The 25,889-nt window shown below is 34.6% G+C and overlaps 1 protein-coding gene across 1 annotated transcript in view; it reads right to left on the reverse strand.

The window, feature by feature from the left end:
* The window catches only part of MALRD1 (MAM and LDL receptor class A domain containing 1), a 600,449-nt gene that overhangs the window by 234,183 nt on the left and 340,377 nt on the right, over positions 1-25,889 (reverse strand). Inside the window, exon 28 of the mRNA XM_059909182.1 lies at positions 25,577-25,734. Within this exon, the coding sequence (XP_059765165.1) occupies positions 25,577-25,734 (158 nt within the window). The remainder of the gene's footprint in view (positions 1-25,576; positions 25,735-25,889) is intronic.

Below are 25,889 nucleotides of genomic sequence, written 5' to 3' on the forward strand. Positions count from 1 at the left end.
GAGATCTACATTTATACTAAGATTTTGCATTCTTTATGATAAACTCATAGGAGTTCGTGAATACAGAGAAAGTTGTCAAGACCTTTCATAGGTTAGTATGTTTGCCTTAAGAGAAGTGAATCCATAGGGCAGGGGGCGGTCTATGCATGTGTTTGCTGTTGTAACCCCAGTGCCACGCACACTACAGGTACTCAGTAACTATTTGTTGAAAGGTAAGGAAATGGTATTTCCACTACATCACATACTTACGTGATGTGATATGTAACATAATACATGTTACATTACAAATATACATATATCTAACATATACACACATATATGCTGTATGTACACTATATATTAGATATAAGTTATATATATTACATATACATTTTATATCTGTATCTATATACAGCCACTCTGAACTGAGATCTCTACACTCTACACTGTGGTAAAGGAATGAGTAGAAATAGCACTCAGCAACTATACAAATAATACACAAAAATGAATGATGTCAGTCTAGAAAAAGCATATTGTATTCATTTAAGGATATTTCTTAAAGGATATTCTATCCATTTAGATGTGCTATGTATGCTTACTTAAGTTACAGTGTTAGATATTTGTGCTCATTTGAATTATTATAGTAAGGTTAATTAACAACTTCACTTAGAAGTAAATTTGATTCACTGCCTAGAATTGAGACAACCTTTATTTTATAGTGTGTACTTGTCCTGCCATATTGATATATTATTTGATTTCAATGGGCATTAAGCACCAAATAGTTCCCTCTCATTGTGTTATGTGTCATAACAAATATAAAAGTGTAAAATGCATTGTTGAAACTCTATTTACAAGCACTCTGGGAAACATAAGTCATATACACATGAAGCTATTATAAGACCAGGGAACTTAAAAGCATGCACCAAAATCAAAGTTTAATTTGTATATGTTAAACTTATTGGAAATTCAATTCATTAAGTCACTTGATGTGAGACAACGAACAAAACAGTCAACATTTAAAGCTATATGAAGAACAAGAAAACATAAGGAGACTCGAATAAAGAGAATAAGGAGGCAAAGATCCTGGAAGAAGAGTTAGGAAAAGATATGAAGAGGAAAAGATGGAGAAGTTAGAGTATAAACATGAAGGTATAGTATCCCATAAGCTAAGACAAGGAAAAGAAAGTGTTTCCAAGCAAGGATGGCCACAGATGTCAAAGACTGCTGAGCTGCCAAGCAATTTGGGCCTAGAAAAGTGCTAATTGGCTTTGGTGAGATGAAACTGGTAACCTTTCCAAGAGAAGATTCAGTGGCGTTTTGGGAAGATGAATACGAGTTGGTTGAGGAGTGAATATAAGTTGAAGAAATGAGAGCAAGAATAACAACTTCTTAAGAAGTTTTACTGTGAAGGGAAGCCAAGTGAAGAAGTGGTAACTAAAGCAAGAAATTAGATAGATAAAGGAGTTTTAAAAGATTTAAAAAGCTGATTGGATGACGCAGTGAGAGGGTGAGACTGAAAACAGGAGAAAGGGCATCATCATGGGAGCAAGTACAGAAGGAAGGAGGGATTACAATCCAGAACATACCCAGATGCTAACCGGAGAGGAACTGAATGAGTAGGGATGTCAAAGTTGGCCAATGTCAACAGCTGAGAGTAATACCCGAGCTTTACAGGTTTGGTTTTTTTTTTTTTCCCAGCTGGGAATGAGGAACTGCTGAATATACATGAGCAAATGAGAACACTTAGCATTTACATCAATGAAGTTTAAGCTGGGAGTGGATATCAGGATGTCCCTGTGGCAGCCAGCCTCCAAAATGACCCCACTCTCCATCCTCTTGTATTTACTGAGTTCTAGCCTGACCGACCTTTGTGTAGCCCCCTCTCACATTGAAGAGTGCTGGCCTATATAACCATGGGTAATTGTGGAAATGACAGTGTGTGACTTCTGAGGCTAGGTTGTAAAGACATTGTGACTCCTGTCTTGTTCTCTTAGGCAAATTCGTTGACTATAACCAGTGCTATCTTAGAAACATATAGTTTGTTTACAGCCAGAAACAAGCCACAAAACATCCCTTACTTAGATTACATTATTTTTCCTTAAAAACCCCATTTCGTTTAGTAAGTGAATATCTGAGTACCTCTCTTTATCAAGCCCAATTCCTGATGCTTGGGATCCATCTGTGGACAAAACAGACAAAAGTCCCTGACTACTTCAAAACAAAGTTTATTGTCCAGAGATCACAAAGACCACGAGCACACCCTTTCCTATTGGCAGTATTACATAGCCAAGGTTTTCCACTTCTTAAAATTCTTAAACTATCCCCATAAAACATGAAAACTAAACTAGGATCTTTTAAAAAAATACTTCTGTGAAAGTCTGCAGAAATAATCCATTCTCTAGGATCTATTTCTTAATTTTAAAAAAATACCCAACCGTTAACATGGTCTGGTAATTTGTATATGTCCTATTAAAAAAAATATCCTGCTTCCTTGTCTGGTCTACATGTAGAAATGGCATTTTGATTGCCATTTATCAAGTTTAAATATGCTAATTAACTTAATTAGCCTGAAGACAGTGTAATAATACATTATTTATGAAAATACAAATCATCTTTAACAGATTCTCAAGAATCAGAGGGATTATATCTTTGAATTATTGATTTTACCTAATAACTCAGAAGGGGAATCCCAATATCATTAACTATTTTTTTTGAAAAGTTTATTTAACCAACCTTCACTTAAATGAATACAAATCTTCTACAGATCTGAAGGTATGATCAATGCCCAAACAGAAGAATCCTCTTACGGCTGTGTCGTATTAGTATATTTGCTTAGCTGGTTGGCAGTATGTGGGTGGCTATTGAGGTTCTTGTCATGCCCACCCAAGTTCCCCATACCCTGCCCGTTTCCTGGTGGGCATCCATTAATTTTAGCTCTTTGACTCAACAGACTCGTGGACCACCCTTCATGCCCACAATACCCGATTTAGAAGTCTCCTTCTCATCCAGTCCTACTTCTTCGATTTTGAAGATATGATGCTATTTTTGGTAAGAGTCCATAGTGTTCCATGACCAATTCCTTAGAGCATGTCTCTAGAACCTCCATAATGTCTTAAGTCCTATGGTTTAGTTTAAACCTCTGGGATGGAGGAACCTGAACATGGGACTGGGAAGTGCCAGCAGTCTGAGTTTCTTATGGAGGGATACCTGCCTTAGGGAGGGACACAGTGTGAAGATCTGGGACTCAGCTCAGAATCTTCCAGCTAAAAGCTGAGGTCTGGCCAGAGACACAAAATAAACAAAGAATACGTAAATGAAAAAGGAGAATACTGATGTGTCAGGAAGGATCTACCACTGAGGGAGAAAACAAAAAAAAAAAACTTAAGGAAAATACAGAAAAGTAAGATAGAGAAAATCAATCCAAGGGAGAATAAAGAAGGAATTTTTAATTATGAAGGATTAGGGGAGGTGGTTAGTTAGAAAAGTTTGGTGTTTTCAAATAAAAATGTTTCCTTCAATTAAAATCCAAATAAATAAAATGAACCTAATTGTTGATGTGGGCAATATACCAATACCAAGCGGAAAAAAATGAAAAGTGTTGAAATACAATAAACAGAAAAGTACAATAAACATTCAAGGACTTTGAGATTGTTCATGAAATCCCTTTAGTCTCCACATCTCTCCATCTACTTTATCACTCCCAAAATAAATTTAATTTTCCTCACATGTCAACATTCAAAAGTAAATCTAATAATTAGTGATGTTGAGCATCTTTTCATGTGCCTTTTGGCCATCTGTATGTCTTCTTTGGTGAAATGTCTATTTAGGTCTTCTGCCCATTTTTTAATTGGGTTGTTTGTTTCTTTGATACTGAGCCCCATGAATTTGTACATTTTGGAGATTAATCCTTTGTCCGTTGTTTCATGTGCAAGTGTTTTCTCCCATTCTGAGGGTTGTCTTTTCGTCTTGTCTATGGTTTCCTTTGCTGTGCAAAAGCTTTTAAGTTTAATTAGGTCCCATTTGTTTATTTTTGTTGTTATTTTCATTACTTTAGGAGGTGGGTCAAAAAAAATCTTGCTGTGGTTTATGTCAAAGAGTGTTTTTCCTATGTTTTCCTCTAAGAGTTTTATAGTGTCTGGCATTACATTTAGGTCTTTAATCCATTTGGAGTTCATTTTTGTGTATGGTGTTAGGACATGGGATGGGGGAAGGGGAAGCTGGGGTGAAGTAAGAGTAGTAATGACATATATACACTACCAAATGTAAAATAGATAGCTAGTGGGAAGCAGCAGCATAGCACCGGGAGATCAGCTTGGTGCTTTGCAACGACTTAGAGGGGTGAGATAGAGAGGGTTGGAGAGAGGCTCAAGAGGGAGGGGATATGGGGATATATGTATGCATATGGCTGATTCACTTTGTTGTACAACAGAAACTTAGCACAGCGTTGTGAAGCAATTATGCTCCAATAAAGATGTATATATATAAAAAAAGTAAATCTAAAAACTCATCTTATTCAGGGCATGTTTTCCATTTGGTTTAGTTATCTCTAACTCAACACATTTAAAAATCATTGTATCCACCAAAGATTATTCTGACTGTCCCATGTGCTTAATTATATTTTTGGCATTTAGAAGAAAAAAAAGATGTTTTCTATACCTATTATTTTAATTTCAGATGTAGAGCCATATTATGGTTTCAGTAGGGTTTTATAGACTAGTTTCTGAAACAAACCATGATTTACAATATTGTTTCTACAGAAAAATGTGTTGCAAGTCCCAACCAGTGGATTTACTGATGATATTTTGGAAAATAAATCATTCACACATTTGAGGCTGCCTAAGAACAATATGATGTCTGAAGTATTTGGCCTGTAGTAAAGTATTATGGTGCATCAAGATACTCCCTGCATTTTTCATATTTATGTAGAAAACTATGCCATGTATAAATTTTCCAAGCAATTTCATAAGACCCCGATTGTTCAAGAAAATTGCTAGCCTACAGAATTCTTGGGGGGAAGAGGTGACTCAGAGGATGCTGGTTACAATACTGATTATCAATAGCTGTCATTAAGTCCTTACATTTGCCCTATATACTGAAATGTAATCATTACATCCTTTCCCAGAACTTTAATATATTTCTGAGAGTAATTACCAAAATTTCATTTCCAACTCCAACATCTTTCCGGCCACATGTACATAATTCAGATTACAAGCTGTGTGTCACGTAAACACTAAAACACAACCTAACACTAATTCATCAGCTTTGTCCCCCACACTAGGTTGATCTTCTTCCTGATTTCTCTATTTTTCCTACCTATAATTTTTTACCCTAATCACTCACACTAAAAGTTAGGATTGTTGTACCTCTCTTTACCTGGCTTCCCAATTTCAAGTCACAAACCACTTAGTTGACAATGTGTTTTCAAAAATGTATCCTATGGTTTCCATCCTATTTGTGACAAAACGGTTTATCAATTATTACTTTATGACAGTTTGAAATTACACCTGAATGGATTTTACTCTTTCCCCCCTTATAGTGCATCCCATGTGTTAACGTTACAATAACCTTCTGGAAAAGGAGTAGAGATAATTTATCCAGGAGTCTAATTACTGAACACAGTATGCCATCATATAAAACTCTGCATGGTCTAGAACTAGGAGACCTTCACTGAAAAAACTACTAAACGATGTACCACATTTAAAAGGAAATTGAACTCAGAGGGAAGGAGTTAGGAGCAATGATGGGGAAAGAAACTGGTAAACACTCTATTTAAAAAAAAAAAAACAAAAACTTGCTGGCTATGTAGTGGGGGTAGAAAAACAAGGAGAAAATAGAGAAAAATAATCTGGTAGATGGATGGAGAAGGGTGGGGATACACATTAATGTTTCCTAAAATTCTTATATTTTTCATGACTAAAAGAGAAATAGTCAAATTAAATTGTGTCCACTAAATAAACAGATATTTAACATATAATTTTCAAAGCACAGGTCAAAAACTGAAAAAATGAGAATCTCTCAAAATCAATCTAATAGAAAGCAGGAAATTGGCAAAAGAAGCCCAGGGCAAGCATAGTAACTGAGAATTATTATTGAAGTATTTTTTTTTGTGCTTTCTCTGAGAACATAAATCTATCAGTGTCTCAGACCTAAATCTGTAGTGTTGCCAAACAATAAAAAGTTAAAGCCATTTTACAAAATGTCAGTGTAAAATTATTAATAGGCCCCAAATTTCAAAACTATCTAGTAGTAGTTCATTGTTATCACAGGCTATGAAGTCAGAGAGACTTAAAAATTTTGAGCTTAAGTTCCTCATTTGTAACATGGGTAACTGTTTCATGATACTTTTAAGGGAATTATAGTACATCATGTACTGACATATGGTGTGCCTACACATAGAAGGTACTCCAAAACTGATGTTTATTATCACTTTTTTTCCCAAAGGTTTCAATCCATGTATAGGAGTTCAATTTATAGGAATAAAATTATCTTCTAAAATACATCATACAAGAATGACATTTTTTCCCTGTAAAATGAAACCTTTGATCTACATAGCAATAACTTTTAATTTACTCAATGCATTAAGTATCTATACTTAACATTACTAGGAGAGAGAATAAGTAATACACAAATCATGGATTTCCCTAGACAATGAGTAGGATTTTCATGGGAAAAATGGCAAGAGATTACTATTTTTATTAGTAAAACTAACATGGTAATTCTTTGACTTTCTAGTGGCTGACTCATCCTCCTCATGGCTCATTTTCCTACATTGATTTGTGAGTTCATTTCATTAGGTTGTGTGTTTAAATTCTGAATGTGTCCCTATGGGGCTTTAAGTTCAACCCTACAGGTTCCAGTTGTCCTACATTTATTTTAATGCTAATTTCTTAGCTCAGCATGTCTCCATCATGCAGATAGTACACACTGGGATTTCTCTTTGAAGCATTTTACAAATCTGGGTTTTCAAGTTATTTCGGAGACTTTTTAGCCCCACACAAGACTCCTGAAAAATGGCAAACTCCCCTGTTGCTTTTCTTTGCTGGTTGACGGAGTTTTTCTAGTACTGTTTTTATTAATTATTGATTCAATTTATGCAGGGTAATTTATGTGAGCCCAAACCCACTTGCCCTTCTTTAAAAGAGTAGATTCCATTCTAAGCTTTTTCTAAGACAGTCAGGTATTATGCAATTTACTTACACAATGATCAATATGAAGTAAAGAGATCTGAGAACGTGTGTGTACCATTCTCCCACAAAGCTCATACTTTCTTTAAAATTCTTTAATATAGTTTTATAATTAAATAGCAAAATTTTCTCATATCAAACTCCAAATCACTGTTATGCTTAGAGAAGTCTAGGAAAGTATTTAGTGTCTCTTGGTTGTCTGCCTGGTAGTTGTTGAGTGAAGACTGTGTATGGAATTCATAAATCTCTACATCCTACAAACTGAGAGACAGCCTTATGTGATGGTTAAGAGCTTGAGTCCTCAAGCTGGACTGTCTAGATGTACACTCCAGCTCAACCACTTCCTCAATTTAGCAAGTTAATGAGTACTCTGTAATGTAGTTATCCCATCTGAAGAAGAGTATTACAGTAACACCCTTTTCATCAAGTTAGTGTAAAGAATAAATGAGATAATGCATTTAGTTAAAAGGGTGAAGATGTAATACATACACACGATGCATTTAGTTAAAAGGGTGAAGATGTAATACATACACACGATGGAATATTACTCAGCCATAAAAAAAACCAAATGAAATAATGCCATTTGCAGCAACATGGATGGACCTAGAGATTACCATACTAAGTGAAGTCAGAGAAAGACAAATATCATATGATATCACTTATATGTGGGATCTAAAAAAAAAAATGATACAAATGAACTTATTTACAAAACAGAAGCAGACTCACAGACATAGAAAACAAATTTATGGTTACCAAAGGGGAAACGTGGTTGGGGGGGGATAAATTAGGAACTTGGAAGTAACACATACACTCTACTATATATTAAATAGATAATCAACAAACACCAACTATATAGCACAGGGAACTATACTCAATATTCTGTAGTAACCTATATGGGAAGAGAATCTGAAAAAGAATATATATATGCATACATATATGTAGCTGAATCACTTTGCTGTACACCTGAAACTAACAAAACGTTGTTAATCAACTGTACTTCAATAAAAAAACTAATTAATTAAAAAGAAACATTTATCATACTATCAGCTAAAATCTAAAACCCAACATGGGATAATATAGGCAATATGAAAAGCAAAGTGTATGAAAATAATACATTTGAAAACAAGGATTGCTAAAATAAGAGTAAAATTGACCTGTAAGTAGCCACAAATATTATCTGTGTATTAATTTCAGAACATGGTTTATAACAGACACAGAGCAAGCTACCAATTAACCAAAATCTGGAACACCATAAACTAAGATTATTAGTGTCCATTTGTGGTAATATAATGACCTACAGATTCCACAGAGCTAAATATAATGTCATGATTAAGAAGATGGAAATACTTTCACATTGTATAAATTGCAGAGAAAGTTTAGCTGTATATAAAATGAAACAAAATCACCATTTGGATTTGAATCTAACATTTAACGATTATTTTAAATTAAACTTCTTATTCTGAGATAATTGTAGATTCACATACAGTTTTAAGAAATAATACAGAGATAAGCTTTGCTCAGTTCCCCCAGTGAAAACATCTTGTAAAACTCTAGTACAGTATCATCACCAGGATGCTGACATTGGTACACAACATTCTATCACCACAAGGATCACTCCTATCCCTCACTGTCCTCTTGTAGCTGCACCCACTTCTCTCCCACCTCTATCCCTTCCTTAACTCTTAGCAAGTACGAATCTGTTCATTTTTTAATAAATTCATCATTTTAAAAATGTTATATAAATGGAATCATATGGTCTACAAACTTTGGGGATTATCTTCTTTCACTCAGCATAATTCTCTGGAGATAGATCCAGGTTCTTGCATATATCAATAATATGTTCTTTTATCACTGAGTCAGTATCCATGGATGTACCATAGTTCATTTATCCACTCACCCACTGAAGGACATATGGGTTATTTCTAGTTTTTGGCTATGACAAATAATGCTGCTATAAACATTTGTGTACAAGTTTTTGTGTGAACATAAGTCTTCCTTTCTCAGGAAGGAACACCTGGAGGTTTAATGACTCGATCATATGGTAGTTGCATGTTTATTTTTTTTAAATTTGTTTAAGAAACTGCCAAACTGTTTTCCAGAGTGGCTGTACCATTTTGTAGTCTCCTCAGGAACATATGAGTGACCCAGTATCTCTACATCCTTCTTAGCCTTTGGTGTTGACATTTATTTATTTATTTTTGTTTTAACTATTCTGATAGGTGTGTAGTGATATTTCATTGTGGATTTAACTTGTATTTCCCTAATAGCTAATAATGTTGAAAACCCTTTCATAATTTTTTTGTCATCTATTATAGTCTCTTTAGTGAAATGTCTCTTCATGTCTTTTGCCCGTTATCTAAGTAAATTGTTTAGTTTGTTAATGTATTTCACTAATGTATGATCTTCATTGTTTGAACATACCACACGTTATTTGATGGAGTCTATATATGCATTAGGAGGATAGAATATGTGTGATTCCTTGAAAAGACTCAAAGGAGGGTCAAAACTGAAGTGAAGGAGCAAAGATGGGAACCAGAACGTGCTGAAGGAAGAGCATGTGTGAAAGTTTGATATTTGCTTTTCCTTTTGTGCTACGGGAATAGTCATATTCAGTCATTCTTCTATTGACTGACATTTGGGTCAGTCCTAGCTTAGAGCTTTTATAAACTCTCTGCTTTGAATTTTTTTCATGACTCTTGGACACACAAGCAATTATTTCTCTAGAGAATATACAAACAAGAAACAGAGCTGGGTAATGGGATATATGCCATCTCAATTTTACTTACTATTGCAGTTATTTTCCAAAATTGTTATACCAATTTACACTCCTACCGAGAATATACAAAACATTTCATTGCTTGTTCTACTTTCTTGGCAACACTCGGTATTGCCTTTTAAATTTTTGCTCAGCAATTGCATACAAATAATAGCTGCTTGTGTTTCGATTTGCATTATCCTGATTACTACAGTCGGGGAGCATCTCTTCATATGTTTAGTGGCCGTTTGTACCTTCTCTTAGGTGGAATACCTATTTATGTCTTTTGCCCATTTGGCTATGCTTTAGCAATCTGCAGGAATTCTTTATTTATTTATAGAGGAAATAGGGTAAGTTGGTTTAAAGTACAGATTCTGGATCTTAAATCTTGAGACTTAATCCAGGCTTATGTCCAGCCAGGTTTTAGAATGGATGGGGATACAATCAAGACCAGAGGTGGAGGAGTTAGCCTTCATCAGCTAAGAGAGATCCTATCTCATTTAAAATAGGAAGAAAAGTTGTATATGTATATGGAGAAAGAAGGTGGACACAAGGGTTATACATAGAAAACTAAAAAAAAAAAATCTAAAATCATATTAATCATTAGATTATCCTCCTCATATTCAGTGCTTTATTGGAGAACCGGTACTCTGATAACAAAGTGTGGGCATTGGATTTTTTCTCCATACAGAGCTACTGAATGAGTTGTCTATGGCACTACATCATGTTAACACACCTCTATCTGTGAGATATGGTGATTACTTGAACATTTGTCATGCGGGAGATGGGGAATAATGTTTTTTTAATGGACTATGTTGGCATATCTCAATGTCCTCCTTTTACTTTAAAAACAAATATCTTAGTTTTACCTAGGTATGTATTTGTCATGAATAACCCACCTCATGACAACATTCTGCTTTTCTAAACATTATCTCCTAAATGACAGACATCCTTAGCCAGGTTACGGGAAGCAAACAATAACATCCTGTGCTCTAAGCTTAACGCCTGATGGAATCTCATCATGGCTCAGCTATCAGTGAACACAGGCACAAAGTTCTATGCATCCAAACAGACAATGTGTGAAAATAAACACAGATAATGAATTCTGGCATCAAAGAGAAGGACACTTAAATGGAAATAATATGAAAACTCCTGTTTAGACAAGTCACAGAACACATTTTTGGATGATACATATATTCATACAGTTTATTTTTGACAAAAGAACAAAAATAAATATTCTAAATTTTACTTTTTCTCCCTTTCCTAAGCTCACTTTTCATTAGGAATTAATAGAAAAAAATGACCTAAAACTTGTTAAATGCTTTATAGTTTCCAAAGCACACTCTCACCTATTATTATTTGGGTTTGATGATCCTAAAACTGCTTTAGCTCATATTATGACCATCATTTTATACATACACACACACACACACACACACACACACACATATATATATGTGTGTATATATATATATATATATATATATATATATATATATATATATGGTGGCTCATAGATGCTAAGTGATTTACCCAAGTTCATGAGTAATAAGTGGCACATCTGGGATTCAAATCTATGTCTCTCTCTCTGGCTACATGTCCAGTAATCTTCTGACATATCCTGAAGCCCACTGTGAAATTCTGTCAGTTAAATACCTCACACCTTGGGAGATGAGCTGATATAAGTTGTGGTGTCTTTTGATCACTCTGGCAAAAAGGAGAAAAAAATGCATCCAAAGTCAAGAACAACTGCTATGTTTAGGAGTGGTGTTACCTGAAACTGGAGTCTATCTATGCATTGGAAGGACAGATCATGTGATTCCTTGAAAGGCTCAAAGGAAGGTCAAAACTGAAGCAAAGGAGTAAGACTGAGAACTAATTTTGCTTCCCTTCTTACTTTCCAAAATACTCATTAGATCCAACCCTTCTGTAAAATCTATGACATACACCTAAGTCTTGTGTTGGTGGTTTTGTTTTGAATGAATGGATAAGATCAAAGGGGAATGTGGTTTTCTATGTTTAGTGAAAACAGCAAGGTAATTGTAGCAGAGCATCAAGTCAGGGGTCTCAGAGTCCCAGACAGAAACTAGAACAGAATAATCAATGGCTGAAAACATTGGTGAGAGTTTCAGGTAAAAGTACACCATGCTGAGAAGCAGCTTCCTGGTAAGCAATTCACTGGGGGATATAAAAATAATCTCAAAAATATTAGATAATGGTTACCCTTCAAAGGGGAGAGAAAAGGGGAGATGGCCCTTCTTATGAACATAAATTTCCATAAAAGTAATGATTTTGTTCATGCAGCTCCTTCTACATTCTACTTGTAGTTCTTACTTCCTTCTTCAGATATAGCAAGGAAGATTTTTTTTAAAAGATTCTTTTGATGTGGACCATTTTTAAAGTCTTTATTGAATTTATTACAGTATTGCTTCTGTTTTTATATGTTTTGGTTTTTTGGCCACGAGGCATGTGGGATCTTAGCTCCCCAACCAGGGATCAAACCCGCACCCCTTGCTTTGGAAGGCAAAGTCTTAACCACTGGACCACCAAGGAAGTCCCAAGGAAGATGTTTTAAGTATTCGTACCAAATTCAGAAATATTAAGAAAATTAAAGTAATGTTAATACATGCAAAAGACTACCAATGCCTCATTTCCAGTCTCAACTATTCTCAGAAATTAACCTTTTGCAAGATTGATTTTTTTTGTTATCATTATGAAATTCCTACTGAATAAAATGCTAATTATTTTCATGAATACATACATAGACTTTTTATTCACATGGATATATTCATAGGCCATTACAAGGAAAAAATTAGTAAGTTTCTTTCTCTTCTCTGTGTATAGGATTTCATGTATTTTCAAAGCAATTATCATATATGAGAAGGTACAAATGGATGAATTGAGTACTGTGCCTTGTATAATGATTCTGATCCTAGTGATTCACTTTGAAGTTTTTAAATTTAACAGAACTTTTCAAAAGTGCTGACTTAAAAAAAGTTAATACACATTATGTGTGTGCAAAAATATAATATGGAGCTATCACTTCCCCCCAGAGATCTAGGAAAACAAAGTGAATCTACAGTCATCCATCAGTCATTCAAAACCATGCACTGCCATTTATTCGACTCTAGGTCACTGTCCAGCTATGCTTGCATTTATAAAATTTTCTTAGAAATTTAATAGTATCTAAGCTACTCAGAAAAATCCTTTATGTTTGGGGCTAGAAAGTTTGGAGGAAAAAAATGGGAGATTTTCAAGAAAGCAGGATATCTCAGAAACTTCTAATGTGAAATAGAAAATACCACATCTTAGCTACAGATACATTATCTGGAAAAAAATTATCTGGAGCTCCAGATCAACAGTGTGCCTTTAATCATTTTATAAAGTATAAAAATATTTTTCAAGTACTGAGGTATCTGTTTGAAATATTGTATGAGTTTTTGCAAATGATGTTTATTGCTGTGTGGATAGAGTAGTAATAAAAAAGCATAAATGCCCTATAAAATCACTACTAACTGTATATCTGTAAAAATAAAACTGTTCACAATCTTTCCTCATCTAAATAAATTGCAAAAAAAACAAAAATCAACTATATGTCCCCATCCTATTTTGTGCTCAAATGTAGAAAGAAAATGAAAAAGAAAAAAATGTCCTCTAATTTTGACTATTTCTTTTTCTTAATTTATCTTCTGTTTAGACATCTTTAGGAAAAAAAAAAAGAAAAAAACCTCAAAAGGAAAAATATTGCTTGGCACAAACTTAGCTTGTTTAGTGCCATTTGAAGTATTATTTTCTGCTTTTCAATATATGTGTGTTTCCGTATGTATGTTTCTGTATGTTTTTTGACTACAAAGAAAAATTAGCTCTAATTTTAATGAAGCTAAGAAAGTTATTATTTTCATCCTAACTTACAACTTTTCTCAAAAATAATTTAAATATCCTCCCCTGCAAAATTGAGTCCTCCTCTAAACTAAATAATTTTCTCACCATTCTGCCATAATTCAGAAGCCATATGCATCTCTAACTTTGGTGAGATTTTATTTGCTGAATGACCCCCAGTGAAGTCAAAAAGAGTCAAGTTAACTCATTAAAAATATGACCGCTAAAAGTCCTTAGGGCTCATGAATGCTGATGAAAAGAAATCCATAAATTCACAGAAAATATTATTTCACCCTTCTCTTTAACCTCAAGTCTCTATGTCACTTCAATTGCTAGCACTCAGAATAATGATCCCTCAGCTCATAAAACTGAAGAAGTATGCTCTCTTGCCACCAGGAGGTTAGCATAAAAGAGGACAAAGCAATGTACAATGATCATCTGTAGGATGTAGTAAATGGCACATCTTGAATTGAAAATAAAATTGATCCATATTTGTAATCCATAACAGTCTTCAATGACTCAGTCATGAAAATGTGCATGTTAAAGTCATGATATATGACTATATAATATAGGAAATAAAATGTTAAATTCTTGATCCATAAATAAATGGTCTAATTCATAAAAAGAACAGTAATTCAGTGAAGTCCATGCTTATCTTTCTATTTTTCCAGTCTTGAGAGAATGACATCAACCACAACATGATACAGGGTTTTAAATTAGGACCACAAAGGTAGTGGTTTTATAAAGAATAAAGACTCAGTCTAGACTGCATAGATAATTTAGATAATTCCATCCTTATGTCCCACCCCAAATTTTTCCCCAGATCTTCCATTTTGTAAATTCCTTTTATTATATACTTATATATTGTTCCCCTTGTTTATATTTACGTTCACTGAGATATTGGAAATCTGTCTTATTTATTCTAACAAGTATTTTATGTGCCTAAAACAAACTATTTATTATGGAGGAAACAAAAATAAATTGTACTTGTATCCTACTTTCAAGATAGTGGTAGAAAGTGACAAGGGCCAGAAGAATGTAGAAAAAGTCACAGATTTTTAAAAGTTATGGATAATGAAAAGGCATGGATAAGAGCATAGAAGATAAATGTGAATGGATAACATGTGGCACTATTTACTTGATGAGAAATATTTTAAGGGAAAAAGTAAGTTTAGCAATGGTGTTAAAAGTTGGAAAGCTTGCCCTTACAAACGATGAAGAATGATATCCCTCACAAAAGAAGGTTCCCAGAGCACCACAAATGGGACTCGCAGAGAGGCATGTAGGAGGGTATAACATACATTTTTTAATGGGGTTAAAAATTAGTTCTTGGGGAGTAAAATCTTAGATATTATAATGGTGTGTGGCCTTCCAAAGTTCAATGTTACCTAGAAAAATCTTATTCTTCAATATTTAATTAATCTTATTGGGTTTTTTTAATATCACATGAGCAGCACTGACACGGAAAATTACATAAAATGTGTGCAAGACGAGTGCTACAAAATGCTGGTGAATAGATGGTTCTGACTGGAGAACCTTCTCTTGATTGATAGTTCAATCTTAAGGTCATATCATGAGAAGTAACCACTGTGGGCCTATTGGCTGCCATTGACTGTTTTGTCAATGCTGTTTATGTTTAAGCCTAAGTGATTTTGTATATAACTTGGGCTATAAGAACTAAATGAAGAATTTATATATTTTTTATTTAAATCTACAAAAGCTATTCAACCCATCATGTCAATTGCTGAAAAGAAAATAATGTCAACAACGCTTGAATGAATATCTAGCAGCTAAGCTGAAATGTGTTTTCTCATTCAAGCAGAAGTTAAAGTTAAGTTCATTAAAAATAATCTTTAAGAATTTGATTTTTCAATTGATTTTCTTCTGCTGTTCAAAAAGCAGTTTGGGATTATTTTAAATTTGATTAACGCTATGACTAGTGTTTATACAAATTGCTAATCTGCATTTTTAATTTGGAACATTATTTAATATAAATGTATTACAAGTTACTCAATAAATATGGTTATAAAGTTAAAGCTAAAGATAATAAAAAGTCAGAAATGACTGAAAATTACAAAAACAGTAATAGTAAGCAATACTGTATTAAATAACAAAAATAAATTCATAGTACCAGATAAACAAATGTATGCTGTAAACTTTAAAGGGTCAAATAAATGCTTACTTTATTATTATCATTAATATTATATCTTTAATCACTACCTGATAATTGGTAAATTCAGGATCCACTGAATACATCTTAGACTTCTCTACCTTTATGCATTCTTTCATTTGAAATATTCTCCCTTCTTTCCTCTATTTATCCAAATTCTTCTTACCTTTCAAGATCCAGTTCAAATTTCTCTTATTTCCTCTAAACACTTTCATTCCACAAATATTTTAATAGCTTTTGAATTCCTAGAATATTGGATGGTTTGTTCTCTATAGTTGGCATTTAATTATATATGGAAATCCTGTACGTTCACTCATTCATTTCAAACACCTATTATATGTTATACACGAGGCCCTATGCTACATGCTACAGATAAGACAGTAAACAAGGCAGATACAGTCTCTGTACCATGAAAGCTCCCTAGCCATCAGACAATAGAGCTCTACACGTAGACAGTCAGGATGCAGTGTGGTGGGGTCATGAGACGTAGACTCAGTGGTATGGGAACACATGCCACTCATTTAGGACCCACCCTGTGGACCTCAGAGAGCTTCCTGTTCCAGGAATATGGCACAGCAAGTCATAACTCATCTTCTCAGAAAGAGGACAACTTCAAAAGAGGGTAATTAAATATCAAAGAACATTCAGTTTTGGTGGGAGAGCTCCAACTGTTTCTGATAGACTGAGTACCACACTGCTGCTTTTTGCCAACAGTTAAGTCCACTCTAAACTCACAAGCTCCATGAGCGCAAGGCATGTATATTCAGTAGAAGTTCACGGAAGATTGATTTAAATGCATGAATGGAAGCAAGGGGTGAAAAGAGTTGGGACTGAGCTTGCAAAGAAAAGTTGTAGTCCTAAACCAGGAATATTGTTAGTTAGCAGTAAACAGTCTAAGTTAGTACACAGTACATCCAAACTGCCCAGCTTTTCTTTATTTACATCTCTCCCATAATGGGATCCACAGAGGAAGGATCACAGCAGAATTTGCTGCACTGCTTTGTTGACACAATTTACAGATTATTAGAAAAAATTCCTGACTTCTTTAGAAGATGTGGAGAGATGCACCAATCTGGAAAAAGTAAATTAAATATTTCTTCATTGTTAAAAATAGGTTTTAAACATTTGTTGTAACTAAAATTCACCAGAGATTACAGATAGGAATGTGCTACCTATTCACCTCTTATAGAGATAAGATTGCCAACATTATTAGGATTTTCACGTTCATTTTGATAGTACACACAAGGGTGAATCATAGGGTTTTTCTCTACTCCAATTCTGTGATCTATAATTGGTAAAACATATCACCAACCTTGTAGCAGCCTCTGAGTCAGGCGTGTGATTCAGTTACAGCAGTCAGCCCACAGATAAGCAATTCTAACCAATTTTAGTAGAAACGTGTGTTGCAAACTCCAAAGAAAATTAACTGAGCAGGCGTTAAAAATTAATTGACGAGAACTTATGAGTTCCAGAAAGAGTTACTATCAGGTGCTGAAGACTATTTTAATTTTTCATGCACTGCCTCCACTCCCCCAAATGAAATAAAATGAAAAGGAATGTTTTGTCATGGTAAATTGGTTAAGATGCAAATACTATCGGGAAGTAAGCAAAAGGTGAAAGGAAACTAACCTGCCCTCAGGATTCCTCATAGGGCAGTCCATATACAACAATCGCACCTATGAAGTTTCTGTCAGCAGATAAGGAGTAAGCAAGTGAAGCTACGGGCCAATTATACCTTAAAATTAATTTAAACTTTAAAGTTAAATTTAAAAATGAGGTAAGTTACAATATTGTTTTTCTTCCCTTTCTTCTCCCAGATCTTATATTACACAGAAAGTCAATAGCGTGACTACTTACGACATTTGAAAAGACACTCCTGAACCTGGGTGACAAATCTCGCAATATTTTAATCCATCAGCAGTCAGTTTGGAAGTTGCTGACTCTACCTGGCTGTGAGCCTGATAACCAGAGGCTGAAACAGCTCTTTGCTGTGGCAGCACCTAAGCCCATTTAAAACTACCCTGCTCTGAATTTGGTTCAGATTGAATGTTATCTTCATTTTATGTTTATGTTTCAATGCTTTTATGTTTCAATTATTGGGAACTGGAGTTGCTTTTCCATGCAGAAAGTTCCTACTCAGATAAGGTATGTTGATTATAAATGTAAACACTGAACATATAAGGTAGATACCCTTACAAAATAAAAAATTCTCAAGACCCCTTATATACAGAATATTGGTTTTCAAGAGGGTTGGAACATGGATGAGGGAAATACATCTTTATTTTTACTAACTTCAACTAAAATTTGGTATTTTCTTCAATTGTGAATACAGGCAACAAATCATAAGTATTAATTGTACCTGTGACTTTCTCACCAATAATAATAACAAATATTTTAATATCACTTTAAAGTGCCGTGATTATCTCAAAAATATCACTTATGTTTATCACCCTTTGAAATAGTAGCAATTATTTCATCCCCTGCTAGATTTTGTCATTTAACACAAGTTTACTAAGTCACAATTTTGGATTTTAAAAAATATTTTAATAATTAGTATTAATTTAACTTGTTTCTTTGTAATTCTAGTATTTTATGCATTTATAACAGTATGCCGAGAAGTAATTCAGAAGTTCATCAGACTGCCAAAGAAGTCTGTAACACACACAAACACATACACAAACTATTGATTAAGAACCCCTGATCTTGAAGATTTCTGCTTTTACTTTAGAGGTCTCAGTTTTCAAAGAGGGAAAAATAGTTATCAAGTTTGATCATACTAGAAAGCAGAGAGAAAGAGAGAGAGGGAGGGGAAGATTCTGAAAGAATAGATGTTTGCAACAGTTTTAAAGATTTCGTGTTTGAATAAAAATTAAGAGCTTTCATCTAGCTAGTTTTGTTCTTATAAAAATCAAATTACATTGCTTCCAATTCATTCTTTCTTCACCAACATTAAAATGTAACTATTAAACATGATTTTGAAATTTTTGAATTATTTAGATATGAGGTAGAGTGATTTAGATAAATACGGTTATTATTACTAGATGTTGACAAGCTGTTAAAAACAAACAAATGAAACTACAGAAGCTGCTAAACACAAAGTAATCCCCTCCCCTCTCTAACATGTGTGGGGACAGGCCAGTGGATTTATTAATATGCAGAGATGGAAAGCTCTAATTTGTATGATCTCAGAGCCACTGGAAAACTTTGATGAACAGTAATATATTTGCTTCCTGGAAATGAGAATGTTTTAAAATCTAACAGCAGAAGTTGAATGCAGTGGTTTAGAGCATGGATTTTGGAATTAGAATTGGCTTTAATCCTGATGATACCACTTATTATTTATGTGACCTGGGTCTCAATTTCATGGTCTGTTAAATTAGGACAAAATATCTACCTTACAGATTTACTCTGAAGATTAAGTGAATTACTATGTGTAAAAAAAGACTTAGCACATTGTATAGAAAAAAGAAATTGGCCCCGATATGGAAGTAACCTAAGTGTCAATCGACAGATGAATGAATAAACAAGATGTGGTGTGTGTATATATATATATGTATATACACATATACACACAAATGAAATTTTGCCATTTGCAACAACATGGACGGACCTAGAGAATATTATGTTACGTGAAATAAGTTAGAGAAAGCCAAATACTGTATGTTTTCACTTATATGTGGAATCTGAAAAATAAAACAAATGAATGAATATAACAAAACAGAAACAGACTCATAGATACAGAGAACAAACTGGTGGTTACCAGTGGGGAGAGGGGTGGGGAGAGGGGCAAGATAGAAGAAAGGATTAAGAGGTAAAAAGTACCAGGCATAAAATAAATGAGATACATGGATGAAATGTACAGCATAGTGAAAATAACCAATATTTTATAATAGCTTTTAATGGAGTATATCCTATAAAAATATTGAATCACTCTGTTGTACACCTGAAACTTATATAACACTAAATCAACTATACTTCAATTAATAAAAAGAAAAAAGAAATCAGTCAATAACTAGAGGCTTGTCACAAGAGCAGTAGTGGGAACAGAAAGGGAAGTGAAACAGCAGTAATAGTAGTGAGAACAATCTTTAGAGCTGACCATATGAGTCTCTTGAAAAGTAAAACTCTGGGATCAATTTAACTAAGTTGTAAGCATCTTAATAGAAATCTTAATAGAAGGGACTCCACTGGCTGCCTGTGAGTCCTAGTGGGCAGCACTAGGAGGTAAAGGAAGAAGTGAGAATTGAGAAGTTTAGAAAAATCTCACTTAGTCAAAAATAAACCTGGAATACATATTATCATGTTCTCTAAGGAACACTTATTTTACATAAATCATGGCATTGTGATCTTGTGGCAACTAATTAATAAAACTCTGGGTGTGTTGATCTCTTGCAAGGCTATAGCTTGAAATGCAAAGATCAACTTTTCTCCCTTGATTTGGTCAAGGTCACTAATATAGTAGCGCCCAAACTACGCAGATTGAATTGTTAACGTGCTGAAACAATTCCAGAAAAGCAAATAAAGTTCTGGTACTAAAGTTTAATGGATTTACAGCCCCCAATGCACATGACAGTCTTTGAAAAATCGATTTTCTCTATCCAGCTTCCATGTATCCTCTCTACACATATTCTCTACATCCTTTACTCTGAAATAATGAATAAAATCTCAACAATGTGACTAAAATAGCATCAGTTATTCAGTAGGCTGAAGAGATCAAAAGATGCCTAAATATAAAAATCTGTCTGACATACTCTTAGGCACATTAGTATTAGCAATTAGTTGTAAACCTTCTCACATTAGGACTGTGGTGAGTGTGTGTGCCGGGGACAGGGTAGTGGTGGGTTAGGATGGATGGAGAATGCCCACTTTTGTCAGTTGACTCTTAAACCCAACTGATGCTCATTGTTTGCTAGGTTGAGGGTAAAACAGAACCAGAACTTCCAGGCTTCTAAGTAGGCAAAGGAATCTGGCCTTTCCTTTGTTGATCTGACATTTTCCACTGCCTATTGAACAAAATCTGTATTTCCATATTGAATTTGATTTTTAGATAGAATTTCCAGGAAGTATGTAAGAGCTCTGAATTAGAAGTCAGAAAAATTGGATTTACATCTTAACTTTTTTCTTAAAATACCGTATGAGCTGGGACAAGAAATACAACCTCATAATCTTAATTCCTTCATCTGCAAAATGAATAGTTTAAACATATTTCGAAGGACCCCACCAGCTCTAAAATTCTCTGAATCACTAAGCAAGATAAAGCAATAAGCTAATTTAATTACGTTCTTGCAGCATAACTAGGTTGCTATAATCAGGAGGGCTCTCCTGAAATGCATTATTTTTCTCCACTTCTGGCTTGAATATATTATGTTTTCTATCACGATGGCATAATGGATAGTCCTGAATGCCTTCAGTCAAATAGATTCAAATTCCCTACAGCATGCAGTCATCTTGATTAAAATATTAACAGTTTATCAAAGATGGAGTATTTCTAAAACACAATAATGCCCTTCAGGTAGCAGGTGTTCCTGCATTTTATTCACATGGCTAGTTGAAAAGATGCAAAGGTCTTTTGTTTCATGATGAGACTAGATAGACTTTTTACCTATGAAAACACTTTATCAAACAAAAGTAAATTTTAAAATTCCCAAAAAATTCTTTTTAGCATATTAAAATCGACATATTACTCATAATTAATTAACCCCATCAGAAAACAAGTGACGAGAAAAATGTGTAAAATTAAATATATTTGTAAAAACAAGTTAATTTTTATGTTGTGGAACTCTTACTCTACCCCTGAACATTTGTTTCATATTTTGCTTTAAATCTTAGATGGTTTGAAAAGTAATACATTTAAATTTAATGCAAAATTTAATACTGAATGTAAATGAGTTAAATGGTAGGTAAAAATGATAGATGTTATCAAGAACAAACATACTCTTTTAAAAATGAATTATTACTACATTCAGAAAAAGATATGACCCATGAATTTTAATTTAGATTATGAACTTTCAATCTTCTCTCATAGAAAGACAGAAACCAGATTGTGTAACATTCTCATCTTAATTTTTATAATACCTGAGTTCAAGTCCTAGCTCATCCACTTACTTATAACCCTGGACTTCCTACTTAGGCCATCTGAGTTTTGACTGACTCACCCATTAAATGAACACAGTGGAATGGCAGGGGTCACAAGCAATTCCCCTGGACTAAATCCCACTTACAAAGTGGCTTGGCCCAAGCAGTGGGGGATAGCTAATAATCCTTCTACCTGGTAGACTCTTTGTTCTCATTTAAAAAAGCAAACTATTGTATTTTAAAAAGTAATTTCTCTTGAAAAACTGTAGCTACTTCATTTTATTGTGTGTGCTTTACATTTATAACTAAAGCAGACTTCAAGGAAAGAAAAAAATTAAGGTTAATTTCTCAATAAGATGCTCTTTCCCTCTTCTCAGAATTCACCAAACACTTTGACACATAGATTACATTTGATTTAATTACATCTCTTTAGTGAAAAGTAGTCTTCACGTGACTGAAAGCAAGAAATATAGAAGGAAAATATAATACAAACAATATGTAAAATAGTACTGTTCTTTACTCAGTGTTTCCTAAAACAGTAGCTTTGCCTTGCTGGGGTCTCCCTGAATTCACTCCTTTATAACAGGATAGTTTAAGAATCACACATATCCATTATAAGAATCATTATTCATTTTTCCCCTTAAAAAATGATTCTGTGCAATGAATATGGATCTCAGTAAAACAGAATCTCTATTTCATTATGAAGAGTAGAAAACTCAGTATTATCAGTGAGGAACACTGGGGATAAGGGTGAGGGGTGAACACATAAGTTTGGGATATAAACATACCTGGATTCAAACTCCCATCTGTCACTGACTGGCTATGTGGCTATAGGATGATTAGGTTATTTCTATGGGACCCTCTTTAGTAAAATGGGGCTCACTTTATTTACCTCAGAGGGTTGTGCTAAGAATTACCTGAAATAGTGTGTGTTGGTAAATGTAACTCTCAGTATGTATTATTCTGGTTGTGATCTGTAATCGATACTACCCTTTAAAACTAGATTGTCATTAAATTCTTGGTCAGTGGTTACATGCCTTTTGCATCTGATTGCATGTATATATTTCAGACCTAGATTTCAGATTCTCCAGATTAGACTTTAATGTTGTGCATGAGGCATAACAGCCATTCCTGCACAAGGATTATCTCAAACAAGGGGTGTCCTGAGCCCAGCACTGGGCTCTGCAATCCCTTCACCCAGCAGTCCCTTCTCTGAAGAGCTGAGAGACATAATGACTAAAGCCTCAAGGCTTTGCCTTAAATATTTTATAATGTATCTATTGAAATAGAATAAATATAAATGAACAGCCAGTGAGCAGGAAGAATTACTGGAGTTGTGACGGACACTCAGATAAAAAGGAATAATCATGGTGGGCAAAAGCGGTCAAGGAATGTTTTGTGAAAGGCTGAATCTACCAGATTGTGTTGGCCTTGGTATGGAGGGAAGAGGGGAACACAGAAGGAGGCATTCCTGAGGAAAGGCAGAGGAAACTGGGCCATGGGCAACATATGTATAGATTGGGAACATTTTAAAAGATGAGGAATAAAGAAAGAAAGAAAAGGTCGCACCCCTGCCCCTACTGTGTTTGCCATCTGGCTAGGACAATTTCCAACGAATGAACAAGGTAAAAATCCAGCATGGTTCCACACACAGAGAAGCCTAAGAAGTACTTTGTAATGATGATCAAAAATATGTATTGTTAATTACCAAAAATGAAACAATTGACCTAAAATTCATGAATATAAAATCAATATATATTATGAAAGATTTCTCTCCTTTGTAATAAATGTCACTGAATAATAACAGGCATTTTTTTTATGTGTTTTTTTAATACAGTAGGAAAACGGGTCTCTAAAGATGCTGTTAAATGTCCATAGGAATCAATTGGAGGAACCATGGGAGCTCAACGTGACTTGATAGGAAAACTTATACCTCAAAATAGTTTAACTTTGCATTTTATAGTAATATAAAGTTTATTACTATAAGAGAGGAGAAATGTAAATATGAGTGAAACAAATAATAAAAGCAAAATCCAGTGCACCAAGTCCTTCACATGGTACTGTTGAAAAAAGAGAAAAGAGGTTCAAAATGGAGTCACTTGTGCTAAGGCCCCATGACAGGAAACTAACACTTAACACTTAACCTAACTGCAGTTTCAAGTTCCCTCAGGACTGTAATCATAACCAGTCAGCACTAGGAAAGTAATCTGCCCAACAGAACCCTTCCATCCTCCTCCGAAGGGCAACCTTCCCTGAAGCAATGCATTTTTTGCTAGTAATTTCCTTTTTCTGCCTCCTTTCTGCCTTTAAAAACCTCTCCTTTTCCACAACTTGGCAGGGCTCCTTTCTATTTATTTGCTACATGGGATGCTGTCCAATTCTTGAATCGTTCAATAAAGCAATTTGATCTTTAAATTTACTCAGTTGAATTTTTGTTACTGAGCAGTACAGACCATATAATCCAGTATCACATTCAATAGAGTACTGGCAAAATACTCTTACAAGAATTTGAAGCCTTACATTTCAGTAAGTTTTCATATTTAAATATAAGAATAAATCACTGTGGTATTGTTGCACGTATTTTATTAGTCAGGCCTTTCTGCATTATTATAGAAGAGTCCTAACATATAAAGGTAACTCAGGTTTTAGATAAAACATGAACTATGCAGCATTAGCTATTCAGATACATGAGGCCTTTGGTATTCTGGTCAGGCATTTTCTATCAGTGTCAGGGCACTTCACCAAAGCCCATGTGTGATAAAACAGCAATGGCCTCTAGAGCATGGTTTTAGAGTAAGCTTGCTTGGAATTCTAACGAGATTCTTGAAATGAACACACATGTGTGCACACACACACACATACACACACACACACACTTATCTGCTTTTTGCTGCTGTTGTAACTTGCCAAAGAGTAAAGGTATATGAACCACGTCTCATTAATATTAATGTATACTTTGGTATTTTGGTCCCTGAACACTGTCTCTCTGTTAAACGGAATTAAAGCCCTGACAGAAACATCTAATTAACCCACAGTAAGAAAATGCATTACTGTGTCACAGTTAATAAGCAGTTCAATGTAATCATACCTTCATCATTCTCCTGATCGGTTCTGTCCTTTGCATGGTGTGTGCTTAGAACCAGAATGTCTAATATTAATTCCCTTAATGATTGTTCATATATGAGTTAAAATGGATAGCTGCTCTCCTTTCAGATGTACAAATAATCTAGTTTCTTTTACTGAGAAGGACTGGGAAAGAAATACCTAAACTTGTGTGTCTCAGACTAACTGTTACCATAAAAGGAGTCTCTGGGATTCAGTCATAACCACAGGGCATGACACTGGGCTCAAAGCTGCTTCCAACGCCCAGTTTACCAAACTCCACAGAGCATCTGAACCACAAGTAGCAGCTCCCTCTGATGGGAGGAGGCTTCCCAGGGCCAGGTAAGCAGAGTTGTGATAATCTCCTTTTGGCCATGTGCTGTCTCTAGGAAACTTCACTAAGCTCAGAGGCATTGCAGGAGAAGATCCTACCTTAATGAGGACCTGAATGGACCCTGTGGCTTTTCTGGATATAAAATACCAGAAGCTCATGGTACAGGCAGCGCTGGCTTCTTGCCACAGACCACTCTTGAGGTGCGCTTCTTCGCCCCTAAGGCCCACCGGAGTAGCCTCCAGATACAAGAAGTGCCCTGCGAACAAGATGGGATTCAGATAACGCAAAAATGACATTGAGGGGATTATGTTAGCTTTTCCATCTTCGGGTTTTTAATTACATTTCTATGATCTGAACTGCCAAAGGTATTTCTGCTTGAAAGAGAAAGGAAATCTAATAGCGTTGCCTCTG

This window comes from Balaenoptera ricei, chromosome 2 (genome assembly GCF_028023285.1).
Source record: "Balaenoptera ricei isolate mBalRic1 chromosome 2, mBalRic1.hap2, whole genome shotgun sequence".
Taxonomy (NCBI): Eukaryota; Metazoa; Chordata; class Mammalia; order Artiodactyla; family Balaenopteridae; genus Balaenoptera; species Balaenoptera ricei.